Source organism: Nyctibius grandis, chromosome 3, assembly GCF_013368605.1.
Source record: "Nyctibius grandis isolate bNycGra1 chromosome 3, bNycGra1.pri, whole genome shotgun sequence".
Classification (NCBI taxonomy): domain Eukaryota; kingdom Metazoa; phylum Chordata; class Aves; order Nyctibiiformes; family Nyctibiidae; genus Nyctibius; species Nyctibius grandis.
Window position 1 is genome coordinate 114,732,705 of NC_090660.1, and position 19,489 is coordinate 114,752,193.

At 65.0% G+C, this 19,489-nt stretch overlaps 2 protein-coding genes across 4 annotated transcripts in view; one reads left to right on the top strand and one right to left on the bottom strand.

Moving 5' to 3' along the window:
- The window catches only part of MROH1 (maestro heat like repeat family member 1), a 65,746-nt gene extending 61,649 nt beyond the window's left edge, over positions 1–4,097 (top strand). For all 3 annotated transcript variants that reach the window (XM_068395730.1, XM_068395731.1, XM_068395732.1), the window contains 3 exons: positions 554–656; positions 1,831–1,896; positions 3,460–4,097. In XM_068395730.1, the coding sequence (XP_068251831.1) occupies positions 554–656; positions 1,831–1,896; positions 3,460–3,545 (255 nt within the window). In that variant the 3' untranslated portion in view covers positions 3,546–4,097. The remainder of the gene's footprint in view (positions 1–553; positions 657–1,830; positions 1,897–3,459) is intronic.
- Positions 4,098–5,563: 1,466 nt separating this feature from the next.
- The window catches only part of BOP1 (BOP1 ribosomal biogenesis factor), a 72,045-nt gene continuing 58,119 nt past the window's right edge, over positions 5,564–19,489 (bottom strand). Inside the window, exons 4-16 of the mRNA XM_068395738.1 lie at positions 13,387–13,541; positions 11,917–12,034; positions 11,710–11,811; positions 11,320–11,532; positions 10,477–10,638; positions 10,076–10,156; positions 9,717–9,786; positions 8,621–8,753; positions 7,797–7,977; positions 7,376–7,664; positions 6,883–6,967; positions 6,013–6,120; positions 5,564–5,868 (exon numbers count right to left, since the gene is read on the bottom strand). Coding sequence (XP_068251839.1) covers positions 5,715–5,868; positions 6,013–6,120; positions 6,883–6,967; positions 7,376–7,664; positions 7,797–7,977; positions 8,621–8,753; positions 9,717–9,786; positions 10,076–10,156; positions 10,477–10,638; positions 11,320–11,532; positions 11,710–11,811; positions 11,917–12,034; positions 13,387–13,541 — 1,851 coding nt within the window. The 3' untranslated portion in view covers positions 5,564–5,714. The remainder of the gene's footprint in view (positions 5,869–6,012; positions 6,121–6,882; positions 6,968–7,375; positions 7,665–7,796; positions 7,978–8,620; positions 8,754–9,716; positions 9,787–10,075; positions 10,157–10,476; positions 10,639–11,319; positions 11,533–11,709; positions 11,812–11,916; positions 12,035–13,386; positions 13,542–19,489) is intronic.

Genomic DNA, 19,489 nt, shown 5'->3' on the forward strand with positions numbered 1-19,489 from the left:
GGGGCAGCTTGGGGGGGGCTTGGGGCAGCCCAGGGGTGTCGGGGCAGCTCGGGGGGGCTTGGGGCAGCCTGGCGGAGCTCGGGGCAGCTCGGGGGGGCTCGGGGCAGCCTGGGGGGCTCGGGGCAGCCTGGGGGGGCTCGGGGCAGCTCGGGGGGGCTCGGGGCAGCTTGGGGGAGCTTGGGGCAGCTTCGGGGGCTTGGGGCAGCAGGGGGGCTCGGGGCAGCTTGGGGGGGCTCAGGGCAGCCCGGCAGGGCTCGGGGCAGCTCGGGGGGCTCGGGGCAGCTCGGGAGGGCTCGGGGCAGCTCAGGGGGGGCTTGGGGCAGCAGGGGGGCTCGGGGCAGCCCGGCGGGGCTTGTGCAGGGGCTGTTGGTCCATAACATCCTCTGTGTCCTGCCCCCGCGGCCGCACAGGGCAGTTTCCCCCCAGCCCAGGGGGGTTCCTGGGGTGACCTCAGCCTCCCCAGGAGCTCCGGGCTTCCAGGAGACGGTGCTGGTGCTGGCGGCAGCCGGTGTCGTGCCCGGCGTAACATCCTCGTTGTCTCTTTCTCTCCCAGATGCTGAGCTACCCGGAGATGCTGAACCGCCTCATCTTAACCAACCTCTTCTACTTCAAGAGCAGCTGGGCGGACATCCGAGCGGCTGCGCCCATGTTCATCGGTAAGGCTGCGGCGGCCCGCTCCTCGGGGGGCCTCTCCCCAGGACGTGTGGCCAGCTGGGGTGTCCCGGGAGGGCTTTGGGTCCCTGCAGACGAGCTGGTAATGGCCAGGTCATCTGGTGCCTCCGTGTCCTGCAGAGCACTGACCTGCACCTGGCTGTGCCCAGGCCTGGGGACGTCACACGTGTGCCTGTCCCCCAGCACCCCAGAAACATTGGCTGGGTGTGCGGTGTCTGCCGTGGCCAGCTGAGGTGGAAAGCACGTGGCCAGGTGACGCCATGGTTTGGGTGCCCACCCGCTGTGGGCGATGCCCGCACAGACCTTGGTGTGCACAGCGTGGGCTGCTGGGGGTGCCCTTAGAACCACAGAGTCATTTTGGTTGGGAAGGACCTTTAGGATCATCGAGTCCCACCGCTAACCCAGCACTGCCAAAGCCACCACTAACCCATGTCCCTCAGCACCACATCGACACGGCTTTTAAACCCCCCCAGGGATGGGGACTCCACCACTGCCCTGGGCAGCCTGTGCCAGCGCTTGACAACCCTTTCCAGGAAGAAATTGTCCCTGATCTCCAATCTAACCCTCCCCTGGCACAACTTGAGGCCGGTTCCTCTCGTCCTGTCGCTTGTTACCTGGGAGAAGAGACCGACCCCCCCCTCGCTACACCCTCCTTTCAGGCAGTTGTAGGGAGCGAGAAGGTCTCCCTTAAGCCTCCTTTTCTCCAGGCTAAACCCCCCCAGGTCCCTCAGCCGCTCCCATCACACTTGTGCTCCAGACCCTTCCCCAGCCCCGTTGCCCTTCTCTGGACTCGCTCCAGCACCTCAAGGTCTTGTAGCCCCTTCATGGGCCTGGACCAGCTCAGTCCATCACGTTAAAGGTCTCCAGGCTCGGGGTGCAGCGTGCGGCGAGGTTACGGGGAGCTGAGCAGCGGGGCCAGAAGAGCTGCCTCAGCCCCGTGCCTCCGGCTCAGAGCATTCCTGCAGCTCCTCCTCTCCGGGGAGGGTGGGTAGCGCCCAGCCCCGCTTTCACCCCTCGAAGACTGCGTGTGGGGGGAGGTTTGGCTGCTTCCATCGCACTCAGCGATGCTTTAGGACAAGTTACGGGAGCTGCCGGCGGCAGCACTGGGGCTCCTCGGTGCGATCCAGACTAAGCCCTGACCCTGAAATTCTTCCTCAGGCTTCCTCGTGCTGCACGTGGACGAAGACCATGGTCAGCAAGTGGACCTGGACCAGCTCATTTCGGGTGAGTCGGTGCTTCTGCCTGCGGCTTCGCCCGCTGGGGAGCAGGGCCTGGCCTCTGCCCACGGGAGCCGGCGCTCAGCCCCGTGCCATGGGGCTCCCCAGCGCCTGGCGCTGCCGTGCCCGAGGCCCCTGCTCCGTTCTTGGGGCCGGGGCGTGGGCAGCACCCAGGGCAGTGCCCCATGGCCCAGCAGCTCAGGGGCTTTAGGCAGCGGGGTCCCGCTCCCTCCTAGACGCACCGGTACGGTGAGATCCAGCGCTGTCCCCGGGTGAGCTGGGGGACACGGGGAATGTCCCCGACCTCCTGGTCAGCCCGTGAAGCCAGGATGAGCTCAGCGTGGGGATGCTGAGGTGGCACCTGCACCCCGTGGGCATCCCGGGAGCGGGGCCGTGCCAGTGGGTGCCAAGCGAACCCCAAGCCCCGCAGCCAGGTCCGGCCCCACGGTGCTCACGGGCAGCTCCGTGTCCGTGTCTGTGTCCCTCGGGGGGCTCGAAGGGCATTTGCAGTGGCTTAGCGTTAAGCAGGAGGTTCGTTTGCACCGCGTTAACCGTTAAAAGGCAGAGTTAAGGCTCGTTAGGAAGGGCTAATAAAAAAAGTCGGCTTGAAGCTGGTGGCATTTTGCAGCAGCGTTAAGTAATTTTCCTGGATTTCAGGGATTTTTTCCCTGTCACTAGTGACCTCATAGTATATAGTAATGCACGGAAACTTTCGGATTGTTCCAAGGGAGCTTAAAAAACACTAAAAAAGGAAAAACTATCTTTCCGTTGGCTCCCTGAGCCCTTCCAGAAGAAAGAGGCCTGTCTGTTTGAAACAAGTGAAAGATAATCCGCCCGCGTGTGAGTAATCGCTGGAGCGAGCGGCCCGGGCTGGGGCCGCGCGAGCTTCCCGTGTTGAGCGGCTCGGCCGCCCCGGGGGGGCTTTGGGGGCTGCAGCCCACCCTGAGGCACCCCCGTGGCCAGGCCGTGAGCCACGAGTGGGCACATAAATCAGGGGAGCCCGGCTCGGTGCGGGAGCCGGGGGGCTGGGGAGGGAGGCGAGGGCTCTCCTGCGCCGCGTAAACAAGCTACTGGAAAAATATTATTATACTTTTTTACTGCTAGGAAAAACTACCTGGATTGTTTTCTTGCTCCCGGGAGCTGTTCCAGGCATTAGGAAATCGTGCTGATAGGGGAGGCTTGGCCCGGCGAGCGTCTGCACGGCCCCGCGGGCCCAGCTCCTGGCTCCGCTCCCCTCCCCGGCCCCGCACCCCCGCGCTGGGGCCCTTCCCCAGCCTGAACCCCCCGCCCCAGGGAGCCCTCCCCGTCCCACCACCCCACGGCAGGGCCAGCACCATCCTGCTGCCGTGGCGTCGGTCCCCTGGGCCGCAGAGCTGGGGGCTCCGGGGGGGGCTGAGGAGGACTTGGGGTGCCCGGTGTCCCCTGGGGCAGGGGAGGGGGCTGGCAGAGGGGCCCAGCAGCCCTGGGGGTGGAGTTTCTCCTTCCTTGGGTGACAGAGCAAAGCCCGGCAGGGGTGGGTGGCCACGGCCCCATGCTGGCCCCTGGCACGTCCGCGCTCTGCTCCCTCCAGCTCTGAACCTGCTCCTGAAGGACCCCGTCCCCGCCGTCCGCGTGAAGGTGACGGAGACGCTGGGCCGCCTCGTCAGGATCCTGTGAGCCCCGGGACGCCCCGGCTCCACCGCAGCAATAGTTGGGTGGGCTCCTCGCCGCCAGCCCCACGGGCACCGCCACGTCTTCCCGCATCGAGCACCCGCCTGGGGCCTGGCCACCCACCTCCGCGGCAGCCCCCTCGTCTTCCTCTGCCCTGGCTAGCCCGCGGGAGCCCACCCAGCCCAGCACCTCCAGGACCAGCTGGGGCACCGCGGTGGCCAGAGGACACGGTGGGCACGTGGCCCCTCGCTGCAGGCTGCTGGACGGGGTCCTGGGTGATGTATGGGATGAGGGTCCTGGGCAGGGCACCTTGGTGGCAGCGTGGGGAGGGAAGGGGCTGCAGCTGGCCCTGGCAGCGTCCCCGGGCTCCTCACGTGGCTCCCACTGAGCCAGGAGCAGGATGGAGCCTGAACCCCCCCACCCCGTCTGCCTCCAGCCCCCCTGGCCCCCCCCTGCTGCTCCCCGACGCTGGACCCAGGGCCCTGCTCCATGAATGTGACCGTCCTCTCCCCACACGTGTACATAAACGTATTTTTAAATAAAGCTCTTTGCTCCTCAGGCGCTGTGGTGGGCTGAAGGGGAGGGGTCCTGTCCCCATGTCCCCCCCACCCCAGCTGTGTCATGGGTTTCTGTCCCCACACCCCAGCTCCCTGCTCTGGTCAGCGCTGGGCTCGTTTCTCTCCTTCGGGTGCTGATCCTGGTCCCACTCCTGCTGCTCCCGGGGGCTCCTTTGCTGGGTTGTATGTGATATAGGGGGGCAGGTGCCTCTGTGGGCACCTCTTCAGCAGATGAGGGGGGTGTGGGGTGGCAGCAATCCCACAGCATGACCTGGCACCATTCTCCTGGCAGTGTTCCTCAGCAGCCCTCAGCAGGGCTGGCAGTGTCAGTGGTCATCCTGGCATCAGTAGGGCTCAGAGTGAACAAGCCGGGGCAGAGAAGAGCTGCTGTGAGAGGGGCAGGAGTGGTTTGTGCCCAGTGCTGCAGGGAGGGTGGGGAAAGGGCTTGGTGGCAGGGGGTGTCCTGTGAGCTCTTGGCCCTGGCACGGTGCAGCCGGTGCCCATGGGCTCCAGTGCTCCCTTGACTGCTGCCTGTGTCCCCTCATCCCTCCTGCCCACCTCAGGGGGTGATCGGGGGACACCCCCTTGTGCCCCCCACCCCTTGTGAAGTGAAAGCCCGAGGTGGGCTCTGCATTGGACTTGGTGCCAGCCCTGGCCCATGGCCCCAGGCATACAGGACCTGCAGGGTACTGGGGTGGGGGGCCCATGCTGGATGTGGGTGCATGGACCAGGAAGGGGCCTGGCTGGATCCTCCAGGCCCGTAGCAGGGAGGGCTGGGTCAGTGGCCATCCTGGCCAGTGGCCAGCGCCGAGCTCAGGCACATGATGGGCTCATGGTGGCTGTCGGACCGTGGGGTGCCGAGGGCAGCACGTGGAGGTCCTCCGCTGGCACCATGGGGCCCTCTTCCCCCCACCTGGGGTGACCCCAGGGACTATGGGGGGGGTGACGCTGGGGTTAGAGGGGTGCTGGGAGGGGTGGCTTATGCATTTTGGCCATGGCTGGAGCTGGGTGCTCACCATGTCCCTGTGCTGGATGCACACGGGGCCAGTGGTGGGGCAGCAGGTGTCGGGGTTCCTGTTAGCAGCTGCATGTCCCATGCCAGCCCCGGTGTGTCAGAAGGTCCCGTGCCAGCCCTGGTGTGTGTCCCCAGCCCAGGAGCCACCGTGCCCCTGGGGCAGAGCCAGGCACTGCGGGATGTGCCCAGTGCTGGGGAGGGGTACCAGGGTGAGGGGTCAGGCGATGCCCCCCACAACCTCCCCCATGGTGGGGTGGAGCTGGGGCAGCGGCGAGGGGGCAAGTGGAGACCCTGGGGAGGGCTGAGATGAACTTCAGCCCATCTTCTGCCCTTCCTTCCATCCTTCCACCCCTCCACCGGGGTGCCCTGGGGAGGGAGGGATGGCAACATGCCCCCCCCAGCTGGGGTCCAGCCCAGGCTGTGCCAGCGAGGCAGGACACGGCGGCGCAGGGTTGTATCCAAACAAGTTTAATGAGAAAGGCCCCAGGAGTCCGTGTGCAGGAGCGGGAGCGACGTTCCCAGCAGCAGTCGGTGGTCCCGGCGCTGCCCCTTGCCCGCAGGGTGCTGGTGGTGGCTTAGGGGGACGCTGGCACTGGGTGGCAGCTACGTGTAGAGCCGGACGGTGCCATCGGCGCCAGAGGAGAAGACCCAGGGCTGGGTGGGGTGGAAGAGCACGTCGAGGATGCCCAGGTCCAGCGTCATCACGTGGCCCTTGAGCACCTTCACGGGCACCAGCAGCGGGTTCTGCAGCAGGTCGCTGTGGGGGGGGGGGGGAGATGGTTCAGCACAGGGCTTTGGTACCCCATGGGGTCACCCCACAAACGCTGCACCCCCCCCTCCGCCCACCGCCCCTCCAGGGCTCCACCGAGGAGAGGGACCCCCATGGCTCCCCGCCACGTACTTGTAGACCATTCCGTGGCAAACGATGACGGTGCCGTCGTCGGAGCCCGAGGCGAAGAGCGGGTAGTGCCTGTGGAAGGCCACGCTCCGCAGCGCGCGCTTGTGGTGCCTGCGAAGGTGGGGGGTGCGAGGTCAGGGCAAGGGGGAGATGCTCTGACCCCAGAATCCCAGAATCAATGAGGTTGGAAGAGCCCTCTGGGCTCATCGAGTCCAACCATGGCCCTGACACCACCATGGCAACTAGACCAGGGCACTAAGTGCCATGGCCAGGCTTTTCTTAAACCCCTCCAGAGATGGTGACTCCACCACCTCCCTGGGCAGCCCCTTCCAGTGTCTAATGACCCTTGCTGAGAAGAAATGCTTCCTCATGTCCAACCTGACCCTCCCCTGGCCAAGCTTGAGGCTGCGTCCTCTTGTCCTAGCGCTGGTTGCCTGGGAGAAGAGGCCGACTCCCACTGCGCTACAACCTCCCTTCAGGTCGTTGTACTACCTGCCCCCCATCCCGACCCACGGCCAAGCTTTAGGGACCCCGAGCTCTGCTGTATGTGTGGGAGGGAAAAGGGCGACTGGGACAGACTGGGACCTGCTGTGGGCAGCTCAGCCCAGCCCAGCACCTACAGCCATGGAGGCTTTGCCCCGGCTCGCCGAGCCCCAGGAGAGCTGTGGGCACCGTCCCCATCCCAGCACACAAGAGCCGTGGGACACCAACACGCTGGGCAGGGGCGGCTGGTCCTGGCACAGCCCCGACGGGCTCCATCCTGCTGCCAGGCCCCAGGGGAGGGAACAGCCCCGGGATGAAGCTCCATGGGGTTTGGGGGGGGGCTGCGGGCAGGTTACTGGGGAGCAGGCAGAGGGTGGCCCCGGCGCTCACCGCAGCAGCTGGTAGGGTCTGGTGGAGAGATCCAGGTCGAACCAGGCCAGCTTGCTGTCGTAGCTGCCACAGATGATGTTGTCGCCTGTGAGAGGGAACAGGGTATTACTGGGGTGGCCAGCGAACCCCAGGGTGTCCCACAGCATCAATGAGGTTGGCAGAGCCCTCTGGGATCAGAGTCCAACCATTGCCCTGGCACCACCATGGCAACTAGACCAGGGCACTAAGTGCCATGTCCAGGCTTTTCTTAAACCCCTCCAGAGATGGTGACTCCACCACCTCCCTGGGCAGCCCCTTCCAATGCCTAATGACCCTTGCTGAGAAGAAATGCTTCCTAATGTCCAACCTGACCCTCCCCTGGCCAAGCTTGAGGCTGTGTCCTCTTGTCCTATCTCTAGTTGCCTGCGAGGGGCAGTTGTCACCTGCCTGAGCGGGAACCCCCACACTGGCTTCCAAGACCCAGCAGCTCCTTGGGGACACCCAGGCCACGTACCTCCAGGGTGGATGGCCATGCTGGACACCCACTTGCAGTTCGTCATGAGCTTCTTGGTGAGCTCCTGCTTGAGGAGGTTGTAGATGCGGACGTAGCGCTGGGTGGCCACGAAGAAGTAGGGCCGGATGGGGTGGAAGAGGACGCACTGCACCAGCCCCTTGCTCTTGCGGAAGGGGTTCTGGCTCCAGCGCTTGCTCGTCTGGTGGATCAGCACTTGCATGTTGCTGTTGTCGGACACGACGCTGGCGAAGTAATCGCCTTTGCCGTGCCACGTCACCTGCTTCACGGCCTGCGGAGAGCGGGGACAGCCATGGGTTAGCCCCATCGGTGGGACAGCCCCACACCTCCCCTGGGGTCACCCACCGCCCCACAGAGCAGCCCCCCGACCCGCCTGGCTCCCGTGGGGCCACCCCTTCCCCACCTTGCTGTGCTGGATGAGCAGCCGGACGCCTTTGCTGTGCTCCTCCCCGGTGGCCGTCACCCACTGCACGGGCTGGACCCGCTCCTCCTCCGGCGCCGCGTAGGACTCGAGCAGCTGGTCGGTGGCCCCGTAGAGCAGCTTGTCCCCGAGGCAGGGGTTCACCAGCAGCACTGACTGCTCCCTGCAGCGTGGGATGAGGGTCAGGGCTCCACCGAGGAGAGGAAACCCCTTGCAAGCCCTGCACCACCACGGGATGGCCCTACATGGGGCCAGGGCCATGGGGAGGGGGGTGTGGGACACTGCGAGCAGCCGGGCCAGTAAAGAGACAAGAGGGAGGATATGGGGGAGCTCTGTCATAGCCTGAAGGGCCCAGAGGATGGTGGGGACTGATAGGTTCCTCCACTGAAGGAGGGTCACCAAATTACAGAATCACAGACTCAACCAGGCTGGAAGAGCCCTCTGGGCTCATCGAGTCCAACCATTGCCCTGACACCACCATGGCAACTAGACCATGGCCTCAAGCTTGGCCAGGGGAGGGTCAGGTTGGACATGAGGAAGCATTTCTTCTCAGCAAGGGTCATTAGCCATTGGAAGGGGCTGCCCAGGGAGGTGGTGGAGTCACCATCTCTGGAGGGGTTTAAGAAAAGCCTGGCCATGGCACTTAGTGCCCTGGTCTAGTTGCCATGGTGGTGTCAGGGCAATGGTTGGACTCGATGAGCCCAGAGGGCTCTGCCAACCTCATTGATTGATTGATTGATTGATTGATTGAAATCCAGCAACCCCTCCATCTCCGGGAGCTCAGGAGGCCACGCCGGGACACTCACACGCAGATGGCCACCAGGCAGACGGTGGGGTTGGGGTTCCAGGCGACGCTCTTCACCACGCCGCCCACGGGCAGGGTCTTCATGCAGCGAGCCGTGCACACCTCCCAGAACCGCACCGTGCAGTCGTCGGAGCCTGTGGGACACGACGGGGTGGGACAGGGACACTGCTGGGGGCTGCCCCGGCGCGGCTCTGCAGCACCGGCTCATCCCCGAGCCGGGGTGGGGGGAGCAGCCCTGGCGCCCGTGATTCCCCAGCAGCTTCTCCAGCACCACGAAGGCGAGACGTGACCAGGGGCTGCTGCCGAGAGAGATCAAGCCCCCACCCTGCTCCCTCCAGGGCTCTGCCCGTGGTTCCCCCCCTCCCGACGTGCACGGCTCCCGGCGCAGCTGCCGTGCTGGCAGCACGCCTGGCTTGGCTCGGCTCGGCACGGCGCAGCCCTGTCTAGCTGAGGGATGCCGGCAGGCAGCTCCTGGGGCAGGCAGCCCCCACCCTGGGCAGGCTTTTCGGTGGGAGCAGGTAGCTGGCGGTGCGCGTGTCCCTGCAGGTCGGGGTTATTTTTAACGCCTGATCTCAGCCACTTTCCCAACCCCGGGGCCAGGAATTCCACGTTGTGCAACCGACCCGCCGCGGCGGCCACCGGGAGCTGGCAGCCTGGAAACTCCAGCGCTATAAAAAGCACATGTGCCTTTGTGGGCTGTTAAACTGCCATCTGCTCTCCATCCCCAGCCTCCGGCCGGCCGCGCGCGGCTCTGCCTTCGCTCCTCCAGCCTCACTTTCTCCACTGCCGAGCGGGAGGGACGCGGGCTCCTGGGTGGGGTGCCGAGAGCGGCTGGAAAAACCCACGGAGCCTTCTGGAGGCCACGTGCCTGGGAGCATCCCCGCAGGACTCCCAGGGATGCTCCCAGCCTCCTGCCCAGGCTTCCCCCGCAGCCGTGCACCGGCGGAGGGGGCTGGCAGCCCCCCTGGCTCCGGGGAACCTCAGCTCAAGGAGGCAGCCTGGCTGCCCCGAGCCCCACACTGGTACAGGGTGACACTGGGACCAGCACCAGGACCAGCAGTACCCGGGATGCCCCGGTCTGGGGAGCGAATCCTTACCTGACACCAGCCACTGCCCGCTGGGAGAGATGCTGAGGCAACGCACGAGGCTGGTGTGGCCACGGTAGACCTGGGGAGGGAGATGGGATGTGGGTGAGGGCCCCCACACAGCCCAGCGGCTCCTCTGTGGGCACCTCCCCGGGTTCCTCAAGGAGGGAGAGGGGACCTGGGGTCACTTGGGTCTGGAGGAAAGCAGGGGTCTGTGTGCCGTCGACCCCCCTGCGTGCCCAGACGTGGGGCCTCTGCTCTGCTCCTGGGGCAGGTCCCTGCTCTGCCCATCGCAGCGGCGCTGGTCCCAGTCCTGCCCCTCGCAGCGGCACTGGTCCCAGTCCTGCCCCTCGCTCCGCACCCCCGCTTACCAGGGCCTGGGTGGTCGGGAAGGGCTGCAGGTCCCGCGGCTTCGGCAGCTTGGGGATCAGGTCCTCTGGGTCCACGTTGACCTGCGAGAGGGAGGTGGTGAGACGCAGCCAGGCTGCGGTGCCCCCCCCCCACCCTGGCACTCCCCTGGCACCAGGGCTCCAGCTGGAAAGCCCAGGCTGGAGGGGGATCCCAGGCCAGGCATGGCCCTGTGCCAGCTCAGCTCTGCAGTGAGCTGGGGCTGGCACTGTGGGTAGGTGAGGGGCAGGGGGCCATTAGGAGCAGCAGTTTGTGCCCCATCACGGGTCCCCTGACCACCTGGGTGGCATCAGGGCATACACAGGCTCGAGCAGAGGCCAGTCTGGGTCCGGCTGGGGGGTGTTGGGGTAGGACAAGCCCTCACCCGCATTTTCCTCTGGCGCGGGCAGAGGTAGAGGTCGAGGCAGCGCTCGAAGCGCTCGTGGATGAAGCGGGCGTAGGCAGGCACTGCCCGCAGGCACCGGTACTGCTGCGGCACGACGGGCAGCTTCCTCTCGGCCGGCTCCTGCTGCTCCCAGGCCAGCTTCTGCAGGGCGAGGGGACGGGGGGCAGAAGGGCTGGCAGGACCCCTGGGTGGCGAGGGGCCGCTGCCCCAGCCCCGGCGCATCCCCCCAGCCCGGCAAGGACCATCCTCAAGTGTTACCGGCCAGCACCGGGCGACACCGAGCTCCCTGTCTGCCCCAGTCGAGCCCCCCTTACCCTGCCAGGGCTTTCTTACCCCCCTCTCACCCTGCCAGGGCTTTCATGGCCCCCCCTCACCCTACCAGGGCTTTCCTGCCCCTCCTCACCCTGCCAGGGCTTTCCTGCGCCCCTCACCCTGCCAGGGCTTTCCTGCCCCCCCTCACCCTACCAGGGCTTTCCTGCCCCCCTCACCCTGCCAGGGCTTTCCTGCCCCTCCTCACCCTGCCAGGGTTTTCCTGCCCCTCCTCACCCTGCCAGGGCTTTCCTGCCCCTCCTCACCCTGCCAGGGTTTTCCTGCCCCTCCTCACCCTGCCAGGATTTTCCTGCCCTTCTCACCCTGCCAGGGCTTTCCTGCCCCCCTCACCCTACCAGGGCCTTCCTGCCCCCCCTCACCCTGCCAGGGCTTTCCTGCCCCCCCTCACCCTGCCAGGGCTTTCCTGCCCCTCCTCACCCTGCCAGTGACTGAGCTCCCCGTGTGCCCAGTGCTTTCCCCGGTGGTTCCCAGCCGCTCCTGGCCCCCCCTTACCTCCTCCTCGCTGAGCAGGTACTCGGGTGGGGGGTTGTAGGACTCCTCGTGCCCAGGCAGCTTCATCTTGGGGGCTGGGACGTGCATCTTGTGGCGTCCCAGGATGGAGTTGGGATCCTCGTGGGCCCAGAGGTCGTAGTATGTCGGTGTGTCGTCCTTGGGCTTACGGGGCTTGATCCAGCCCATCTTGATGGCGTGGACTAGCTTGGAGACCTGTGGGGCAGGAAGAGGTCAACCCCAGGAGCCCCAGGAGGCTTGGGGAGGAGGAGGAGTGGGATGTGAGGATGGAAAGGTGCCCAGCACAGCTCTGCAGCCCTGGGCGCCCAGCGGGGCTGCACAGGACCAGAGGACGCGACATGGGTTTACCCGAGGTGCCGTCAGAGCTCTCACCTTCTCCTTCTCGATGAGGGAGGGGATGAAGCTCCGCTTGTCCGCCGGGCGATTCGTCACCGGGTGGATCATGACCTCGTGGGTGAAGAAGTCAACGGCCGGCTGGGGAGACACAGACCCGTGTGGAGGTGGCAGCTGCGCTGTCCCTGCCCGTCCTGGGGCCACCCAGGGCTGGGAGCAAGCGCAGAGGGTGTGCCATGACTCTACCTCGTAGGGGTTGAAGTGGACATCCCCAAACTGCCCTTTCTGAAGCCGATGCACCAGGTCCACCTGCTCGTCTGTCAGCTTTATGTCCGCACCCGTCATCTTGTCCTGGACCGTTCGCCTGCAGGGAACAGAATGGGACAGGGTTAGGGCTGGACAGTCAGTGTCCATCCCTGATGGTAGTACAAGCCCCATGACCATGACCCCACACTGGGACACCTCAAGGTCTCCACTCTGTAGCCTACAGCCCTGGGCTCTGGGCAGTTGGGGTGCTCCAAGTCCTGGTGTGCCCGTGTGCGGACACACGCACTCGATGTGACGAGCATAGAGTCATAGAACTGTTTTGGTTGGGAAGGACCTTCAAGATCATCGAGTCCAACTGTTAACCCAGCACTGCCAAGGCCACCACTAACCCATGGCCCTCAGCACCACATCTACACGGCTTTTAAATCCCCCCAGGGATGGGGACTCCACCACTGCCCTGGGCAGCCTGTGCCAGCGCTTGACAACCCTTTCCAGGAAGAAATTGTCCCTCATCTCCAACCTAACCCTCCCCTGGCACAACTTGAGGCCGGTTCCTCTCGTCCTGTTGCTTGTTACCTGGGAGAAGAGACCGACCCCCCCTCGCTACACCCTCCTTGCAGGCAGTTGTAGGGAGCGAGAAGGTCTCCCCTCAGCCTCCTTTTCTCCACACTAAACACCCCCAGGTCCCTCAGCCGCTCCCATCACACTTGTGCTCCAGACCCTTCCCCAGCCCCGTTGCCCTTCTCTGGACTCGCTCCAGCACCTCAAGGTCTTTCTCGTCGTGAGGGGCCCAAAACTGCCCCCAGGGTTTGAGGTGCGGCCTCACCAGTGCCGAGCACAGGGGGACGATCCCTGCCCTGGTCCTGCTGGCCACACTAGTGCTGGTACAAGCCAGGATGCTGGTGGCCTCCTTGGCCACCTGGGCACACTGCTGGCTCATATCCAGCCGCCACCGACCAACACCCCCAGGTCCTTTCCCACCAGGCACTTTCCAGCCACTCTCCCCCAGCCTGTAGCGGTGTGGGGGGCTGTTGTGCCCCAAGGGCAGGACCCGGCACTTGCCCTTGTTGCCCCTCACACAGTGGCCTCGGCCCATCACTCCAGCCTGTCCAGACCCCTCTGCAGAGCCTCCTACCCTCCAGCAGATCAACACTCCCACCCAACTTGGTGTCATCTGTGAATTTACTGAGGGTGCACTTGATCCCCTCGTCCAGATCATTGATGAAGATATTGAACAGGACTGGCCCCAGTACAGAGCCCTGGGGACACCACTTGGGACTGGCCACCAACTGGATTTATCTCCATTGACCACAACTCTTTGGGCCCAGCCATCCAGCCAGTTTTTACCCGGTGAAGCGTACACCCATCCAAGCCACGAGCAGCCAGTTTCTCCAGGAGAATGCTGCACGTCACACGGTGCCCCGACGCACCCTTCCCCAACGGGCTCACCAGTAGTCGGGGTTCTCCATCTTCTCCAGGAACATGTCCAGCTCGTCCTTGTTCCGGATGGGTTTGTAGATCCTCTTGCCCTCCAGGTCGTAGCCGATGTGTGGGAAGTCCTGGTACCACTCCATGGGGATGTTGCCCACTGTGTTGCGAATGTCCTGGAGAGGAGTGGAGTGGGGTGAGGCGAGGGCAGGGGACACTGTGTCAAGCAGATGCACCCCTGGGTGCCAAGGGGGTAAAAACAGGGAGGGGACCTTAAAGCCCATCCAGTCCCAACCCCTTGCCACAGGCAGGGACACCTTCCACCAGACCAGGTTGCTCCCAGCCCCATCCAACCTGCCCTTGAACACTGCCAGGGAGGGGGCAGCCACAGCTGCTCTGGGCAACCTGGGCCAGGCTCTCACCACCCTCACACCAAAGAATTGCTTCCTCACATCTCATCTCAATCTCCCCTCTTGCAGTTTAAAACCGTTCCCCCTCGTCCTGTCACTCCAGGCCCTTGTAAAAAGCCCCTCTCCCGCTTTCCTGTAGCCCCTTCAGGCACTGGAAGGTGCTAGAAGGTCTCCGCGGAGCCTTCTCTTCTCCAGGCTGAACAGCCCCAGCTCTCTCAGCCTGTCTCCAGAGCAGAGGGGCTCCAGCCCTCGGAGCATCTCCGTGGCCTCCTCTGGACTCGCTCCAACAGCTCCGTGTCCTTCTTCTGTTGGGCCCCAGAGCTGGACGCAGCACTGCAGGGGGGTCTCCCGAGAGCGGAGCAGAGGGGCAGAATCCCCTCCCTCGCCCTGCTGGCCACGCTGCTGGGGATGCAGCCCAGGACACGGGTGGCTTTCTGGGCTGCCAGCGCACATACGATGCGTTTCCCCACGTGATGCTCTCTCCACCCTGACGAACACACGCTACAGCACAGGGAAAGCCTCGAGCGGGGCTGGCTCTCGGCCGTGGCGAGGTGGAGCAGGGCTGGCTGCAGCCTCCAGCTGCCGAGGGAGTATTTTTAACAGCCCGGCGGCTGCGCGGGGAGCCTGGAAGCCCAGACTGGGCGTCTCTTCCCGCGGGCCGGCTCAGCTCCGCCAGGACCTGCGGACTCGATGCAGGAATCCCTGGGAGAAGCTCCTGCCAGGAGCACGGACAGGATCCCCGCCGGCCGGGAATGTTTCCTCCTCCAATGTGACCCCCAGGGTCCCGTGCTGGCCACGGGGGAGCACGCCCCAGCTCCACGCTGCGAGGGTGCTCGGGACCCCCTGCCCCAGCCCCGACCCCAAAGGGGGAGATGCCCCATGTGGGACAGATGCCCCTGTTCTGGGGTAGGGAAAAACCCTAAAGCACCAATGGTGCCGTTGGGTAGGTCAGGACCAGGGTCTCAGCCCCAACAGAAATCCCACAGGGATGTACACGCCTGGGGCCACCATGGGAGGACGTCTGGGCTGTGGCTCCCCCACGGGGCTAATCCCCAGCGCTGGGATCCACGTCCTCCCCCAGCGAAATCCCAGCGCTGGGATCCACGTCCTCCCCCAGCCCAAACCCCAGCGCTGGGATCCACAGAGTCCCCCAGCCCAAACCCCAGCGCTGGGATCCATGTCCTCCCCCAGCCCAAACCCCACGTCCTCCCCCAGCCCAAACCCCAGCGCTGGGATCCACGTCCTCCCCAGCCCAAACCCCACGTCCTCCCCCAGCCCAAACACCAGCGCTGGGATCCACGTCCTCCCCCAGCCCAAACCCCAGCGCTGGGATCCACGTCCTCCCCCAGCCCAAACCCCAGCGCTGGGATCCACGTCCTCCCCCAGCCCAAACCCCAGCGCTGGGATCCACGTCCTCTCCCAGCCCAAACCCCAGCGCTGGGATCCACAGCGTCCCCCAGCCCAAACCCCAGCGCTGGGATCCACGTCCTCCCCCAGCCCAAACCCCAGCGCTGGGATCCATGTCCTCCCCCAGCCCAAACCCCACGTCCTCCCCCAGCCCAAACCCCAGCGCTGGGATCCACGTCCTCCCCAGCCCAAACCCCACGTCCTCCCCCAGCCCAAACCCCAGCGCTGGGATCCACGTCCTCCCCCAGCCCAAACCCCAGCGCTGGGATCCACGTCCTCTCCCAGCCCAAACCCCAGCGCTGGGATCCACAGCGTCCCCCAGCCCAAACCCCAGCGCTGGGATCCACGTTCTCCCCCAGCCCAAACCCCAGCGCTGGGATCCACAGCGTCCCCCAGCCCAAACCCCACGTCCTCCCCAGCCCAAACCCCACGTCCCCCCCCAGCCCCACAGAATGGAGGAAGGAGCAAATCCTTCGCAGACAGACGCCGGCGCAGCCCAGTAGCCACAGCCCGTCCCTCCCCTTGGTGCCTCCCGTGTCGTTAACACGTCCCCCCCAGCAAGCCCCGTCCCCCCCGAGCGTGGGGGACTGCGGAGCCCCGGGCCGAGGGACTGCCGTCACTCAGCCTCACGTCTGGAAGTTGTTCTTGGATGGGCCCTGGGCATTCCTAGACGCACATTCCTGGCAGCTGGAGAGCCTCGTAGGAAAGATTCTGCTCTTGAAAATATCCGGTCCACGTGGAGGAGAAAGGGGACGGGGCAAGCTCAGCCCTCCCGCCCCCCAGCCCGCACATCACAGCAGCGTGCCCGGGTGCTGGCAGGGCACTGGGGACCCTGGGACCCCGGCAGGTGGGTGTCTCACATGTCTCCAGCAGCGCTGGAGAGGGCCCTGCACCCCCAGCACCCTCTGCACCCCGACTCACACTCCCCACGGGAGCAGGGTCCTCGAGGGGTCCATCATGGGCACCCTCTGCACCCCCACCCACACTTCCCACAGGAGCGGGGTCCTCGAGGGGTCTGGCACGGGCACCCTCTGCACCCCCAGCACCCCCACCCGCACTCCCCGCAGGAGTGGGGTCCTCGAGGGGTCCATCATGGGCACCCCCAGCACCCCCACCCACACTCCCTGCAGGAGCGAGGTCCTCGAGGGGTCCATCACGGGCACCCTCTGCACCCCCACGGGCACCCACTGCACCCCCAGCACCCCCACCCACACCCCCTGCAGGAGCAGGGTCCTCGAGGGGTCCAACACGGGCACCCTCTCTGCACCCCCAGCACCCCCACCCGCACTCCCCGCAGGAACGGGGTCCTTGAGGGGTCCGGCACGGGCACCCTCTGCAGGGAGCTCTGCAGAGCCTGGGATCAAGGTGTCCCCAGGAAAGCCACCCCAAGCACCCCACTGGGGAGGTTGTCAGCTGGGGAGGGCAGGTCCTGAAGATGGGGAGAGGTGGACGTAAAAGAGACCCCGAAGCCCAGTGGCACCACAGCGCAGGGAGCAGGGGAGGGTGGCAGCCACGGCGGGCAGCAGCTCCTTGGCAGCAGGGCCGTGCCATCACTGCAGGCAGCCAGGCTGAGCTGCCCTAAATAAAGCCGTGGCAGGGGATGGATGGCAGCAGGGAATTTCAGTCTCCTCTGCAGCCGTGGCCTCCCTGGGAGAAGGTGCCTACACCAGGCTCTGCTGACCTGCCAGGGCCGGGAAGGCAATCACAGAATCCCAGACTGGTTTGGGTGGGAAGGGACCTTAAAGTCCATCCAGTTCCAACCCCCTGCCACGGGCAGGGACACCTTCCACCACACCACGTTGCTCCCAGCCCCATCCAACCTGGCCTTGAACCCTGCCAGGGAGGGGGCAGCCACAGCTGCTCTGGGCAACCTGGGCCAGGCTCTCACCACCCTCACACCAAAGAATTGCTTCCTCAGATCTCATCTCAATCTCCCCTCTTGCAGTTTAAAACCGTTCCCCCTCGTCCTGTCACTCCAGGCCCTTGTCAAAAGCCCCTCTCCCGCTTTCCTGTAGGCCCCCCCACGATGCCCAAAGCAGGACATCATGGAAACTCTCTGGGAAGCTGCAGAGCCAGCGTTGGGACGCTGTGATCTCCAGCACCAAATCCCTCTACTTATTTAGGACCAAGGATTTCCGAGCCCGTGCCAGGTCTGGTGCTCTGGCCTGACCCAGGTCTGAGTGTCACCTGTGCCAGCACTGCTCTCCATTCCAGTCTGGAGGAGCTGGGCTGCGGGGACACAGACGTGCCTCTCACAGGGAAGGAGCGTGCAGGGCAAGAGCCCAGGGGTTGCACTTGGATAGAAGGTGCTAGAGAAAAGCAAGGTCATTAGCGGAGCTAAACGAAAGCAGATGCCTCCAGGAGCCTGGGTTTCCAAAGCACACACGGTGAGCGCCCAGCGCAGGGAGATGACAGTGGCTTGGGTTTCAGAAGCTGCCGAGGCTGTCGATGAACCGCGGTAGCGCGCTGCAAAGGTGCAAAACGCTGCCTGGGAGTGCCAACACGCCGTGCGGAGCTCCTGCCCGGGGGGACGCGCCGCCGAAGCGGAGGGGAAACCTGAGACTTCGCAGCGAATGGCAATTCCCAGTTCTGGCCAAGTTAAACCGCCGCACAAACTCACCCAGAATCCCAGAATCAATGAGGTTGGAAGAGATCTCAGGGATCATCGAGTCCAACCATTGCCCTCACACCACCATGGCAACTAGACCAGGGCACTAAGTGCCATGGCCAGGCTTTTCTTAAACCCCTCCAGAGATGGGGACTCCACCACCTCCCTGGGCAGCCCCTTCCAATGGCTAATGACCCTTGCTGAGAAGAAATGCTTCCTGATGGCCAACCTGAACCTCCCCTGGCCAAGCTTGAGGCTGTGTCCTCTTGTCCTGTCGCTGGTTGCCTGGGAGAAGAGGCTGACTCCCACTGCGCTACAGCCTCCCTTCAGGTAGTTGTAGACTGCACTAAGGTCACCTCTGAGCCTCCTCTTCTCCAGGCTAAACACCCCCAGCTCCCTCAGCCGTTCCTCGGAGGTCAGACCCTCCAGACCCTTCACCAGCTTGGTCGCCCTGCCAGGGGACGATGCTGCCCTGAGGGTGCCCGGGCGCATCTCCCAGCCTGGCCCTGCTCGGGGCACCCCCAGGCTTTATCTGGGCACCATGCAAAGGCAGAGGGTACAGCTGAGGGTGGCACGCTCCCACTGTCACAACTCATGGTTTATGAGGTTCCCAGGCTGGGGCAAGGCAGCCTGGAGCTGACCAACTCCCCGCCAGCTTGGGCACAACCTGCTCTGGCGCTCAGAGGTCTGCAGCTTCCCTGGAGCCATCCTGGGCAGGGGGTCCCAGCCCCACAGCTTGGGATCAACTCTGTGGCCTCGGATACAATCACAGAATCGTTTTGGTTGGGAAAGAGCTTTGAGATCATCGAGTCCAACTGTTAACCCAGCACTGCCAAGGCCACCACTAACCCATGGCCCTCAGCACCACATCTACACGGCTTTTAAATCCCCCCCAGGGATGGGGACTCCACCACTGCCCTGGGCAGCCTGTGCCAGCGCTTGACAACCCTTTCCATGAAGAAATTGTCCCTGATCTCCAATCTAACCCTCCCCTGGCACAACTTGAGGCCGGTTCCTCTCATCCTGTCCCTTGTTACCTGGGAGAAGAGACCGACCCCCCCTCGCTACACCCTCCTTTCAGGCAGTTGTAGGGAGCGAGAAGGTCTCCCCTCAGCCTCCTTTTCTCCAGGCTAAACCCCCCCAGGTCCCTCAGCCGCTCCCATCACACTTGTGCTCCAGACCCTTCCCCAGCCCCGTTGCCCTTCTCTGGACTCGCTCCAGCACCTCAAGGTCTTTCTTGTCGTGAGGGGCCCAGAACTGCACCCAGGATTCGAGGTGCGGCCTCACCAGTGCCGATACAGGGGATTCCTGGGGGGATTCCCACGTGCCCGGCCCCGCAGGAGGAGGCTGACGGCGTCACCGGGGCCGAACCCCTCTGCTCGCCCTCATCCTCTGCAGCAAGGAACCCCCAGGGCCAGCCAGCTCCGGAACAGCCTTGCAGCACCTCGGGGGCTCCAGGCCCGTGATCAATGCCATGCGTGGGAGGGCAGCAGGGGGGCGGTTGGGGCAGGTTGTGAAGTCTGCCCTGCCCCTGGGTGCTGGCTTCTGCGGGCCCGGCAGAGCCGGACAGGGTATGGGGACAGGGTATGGGGACAGAGTATGGGGACAGGTTATAGGGGGCGGTTACAGGGACAGGGTATGGGGACAGGTTATGGGGACAGGTTACGGGGACAGGTTATGGGGACAGGTTATGGGGAGC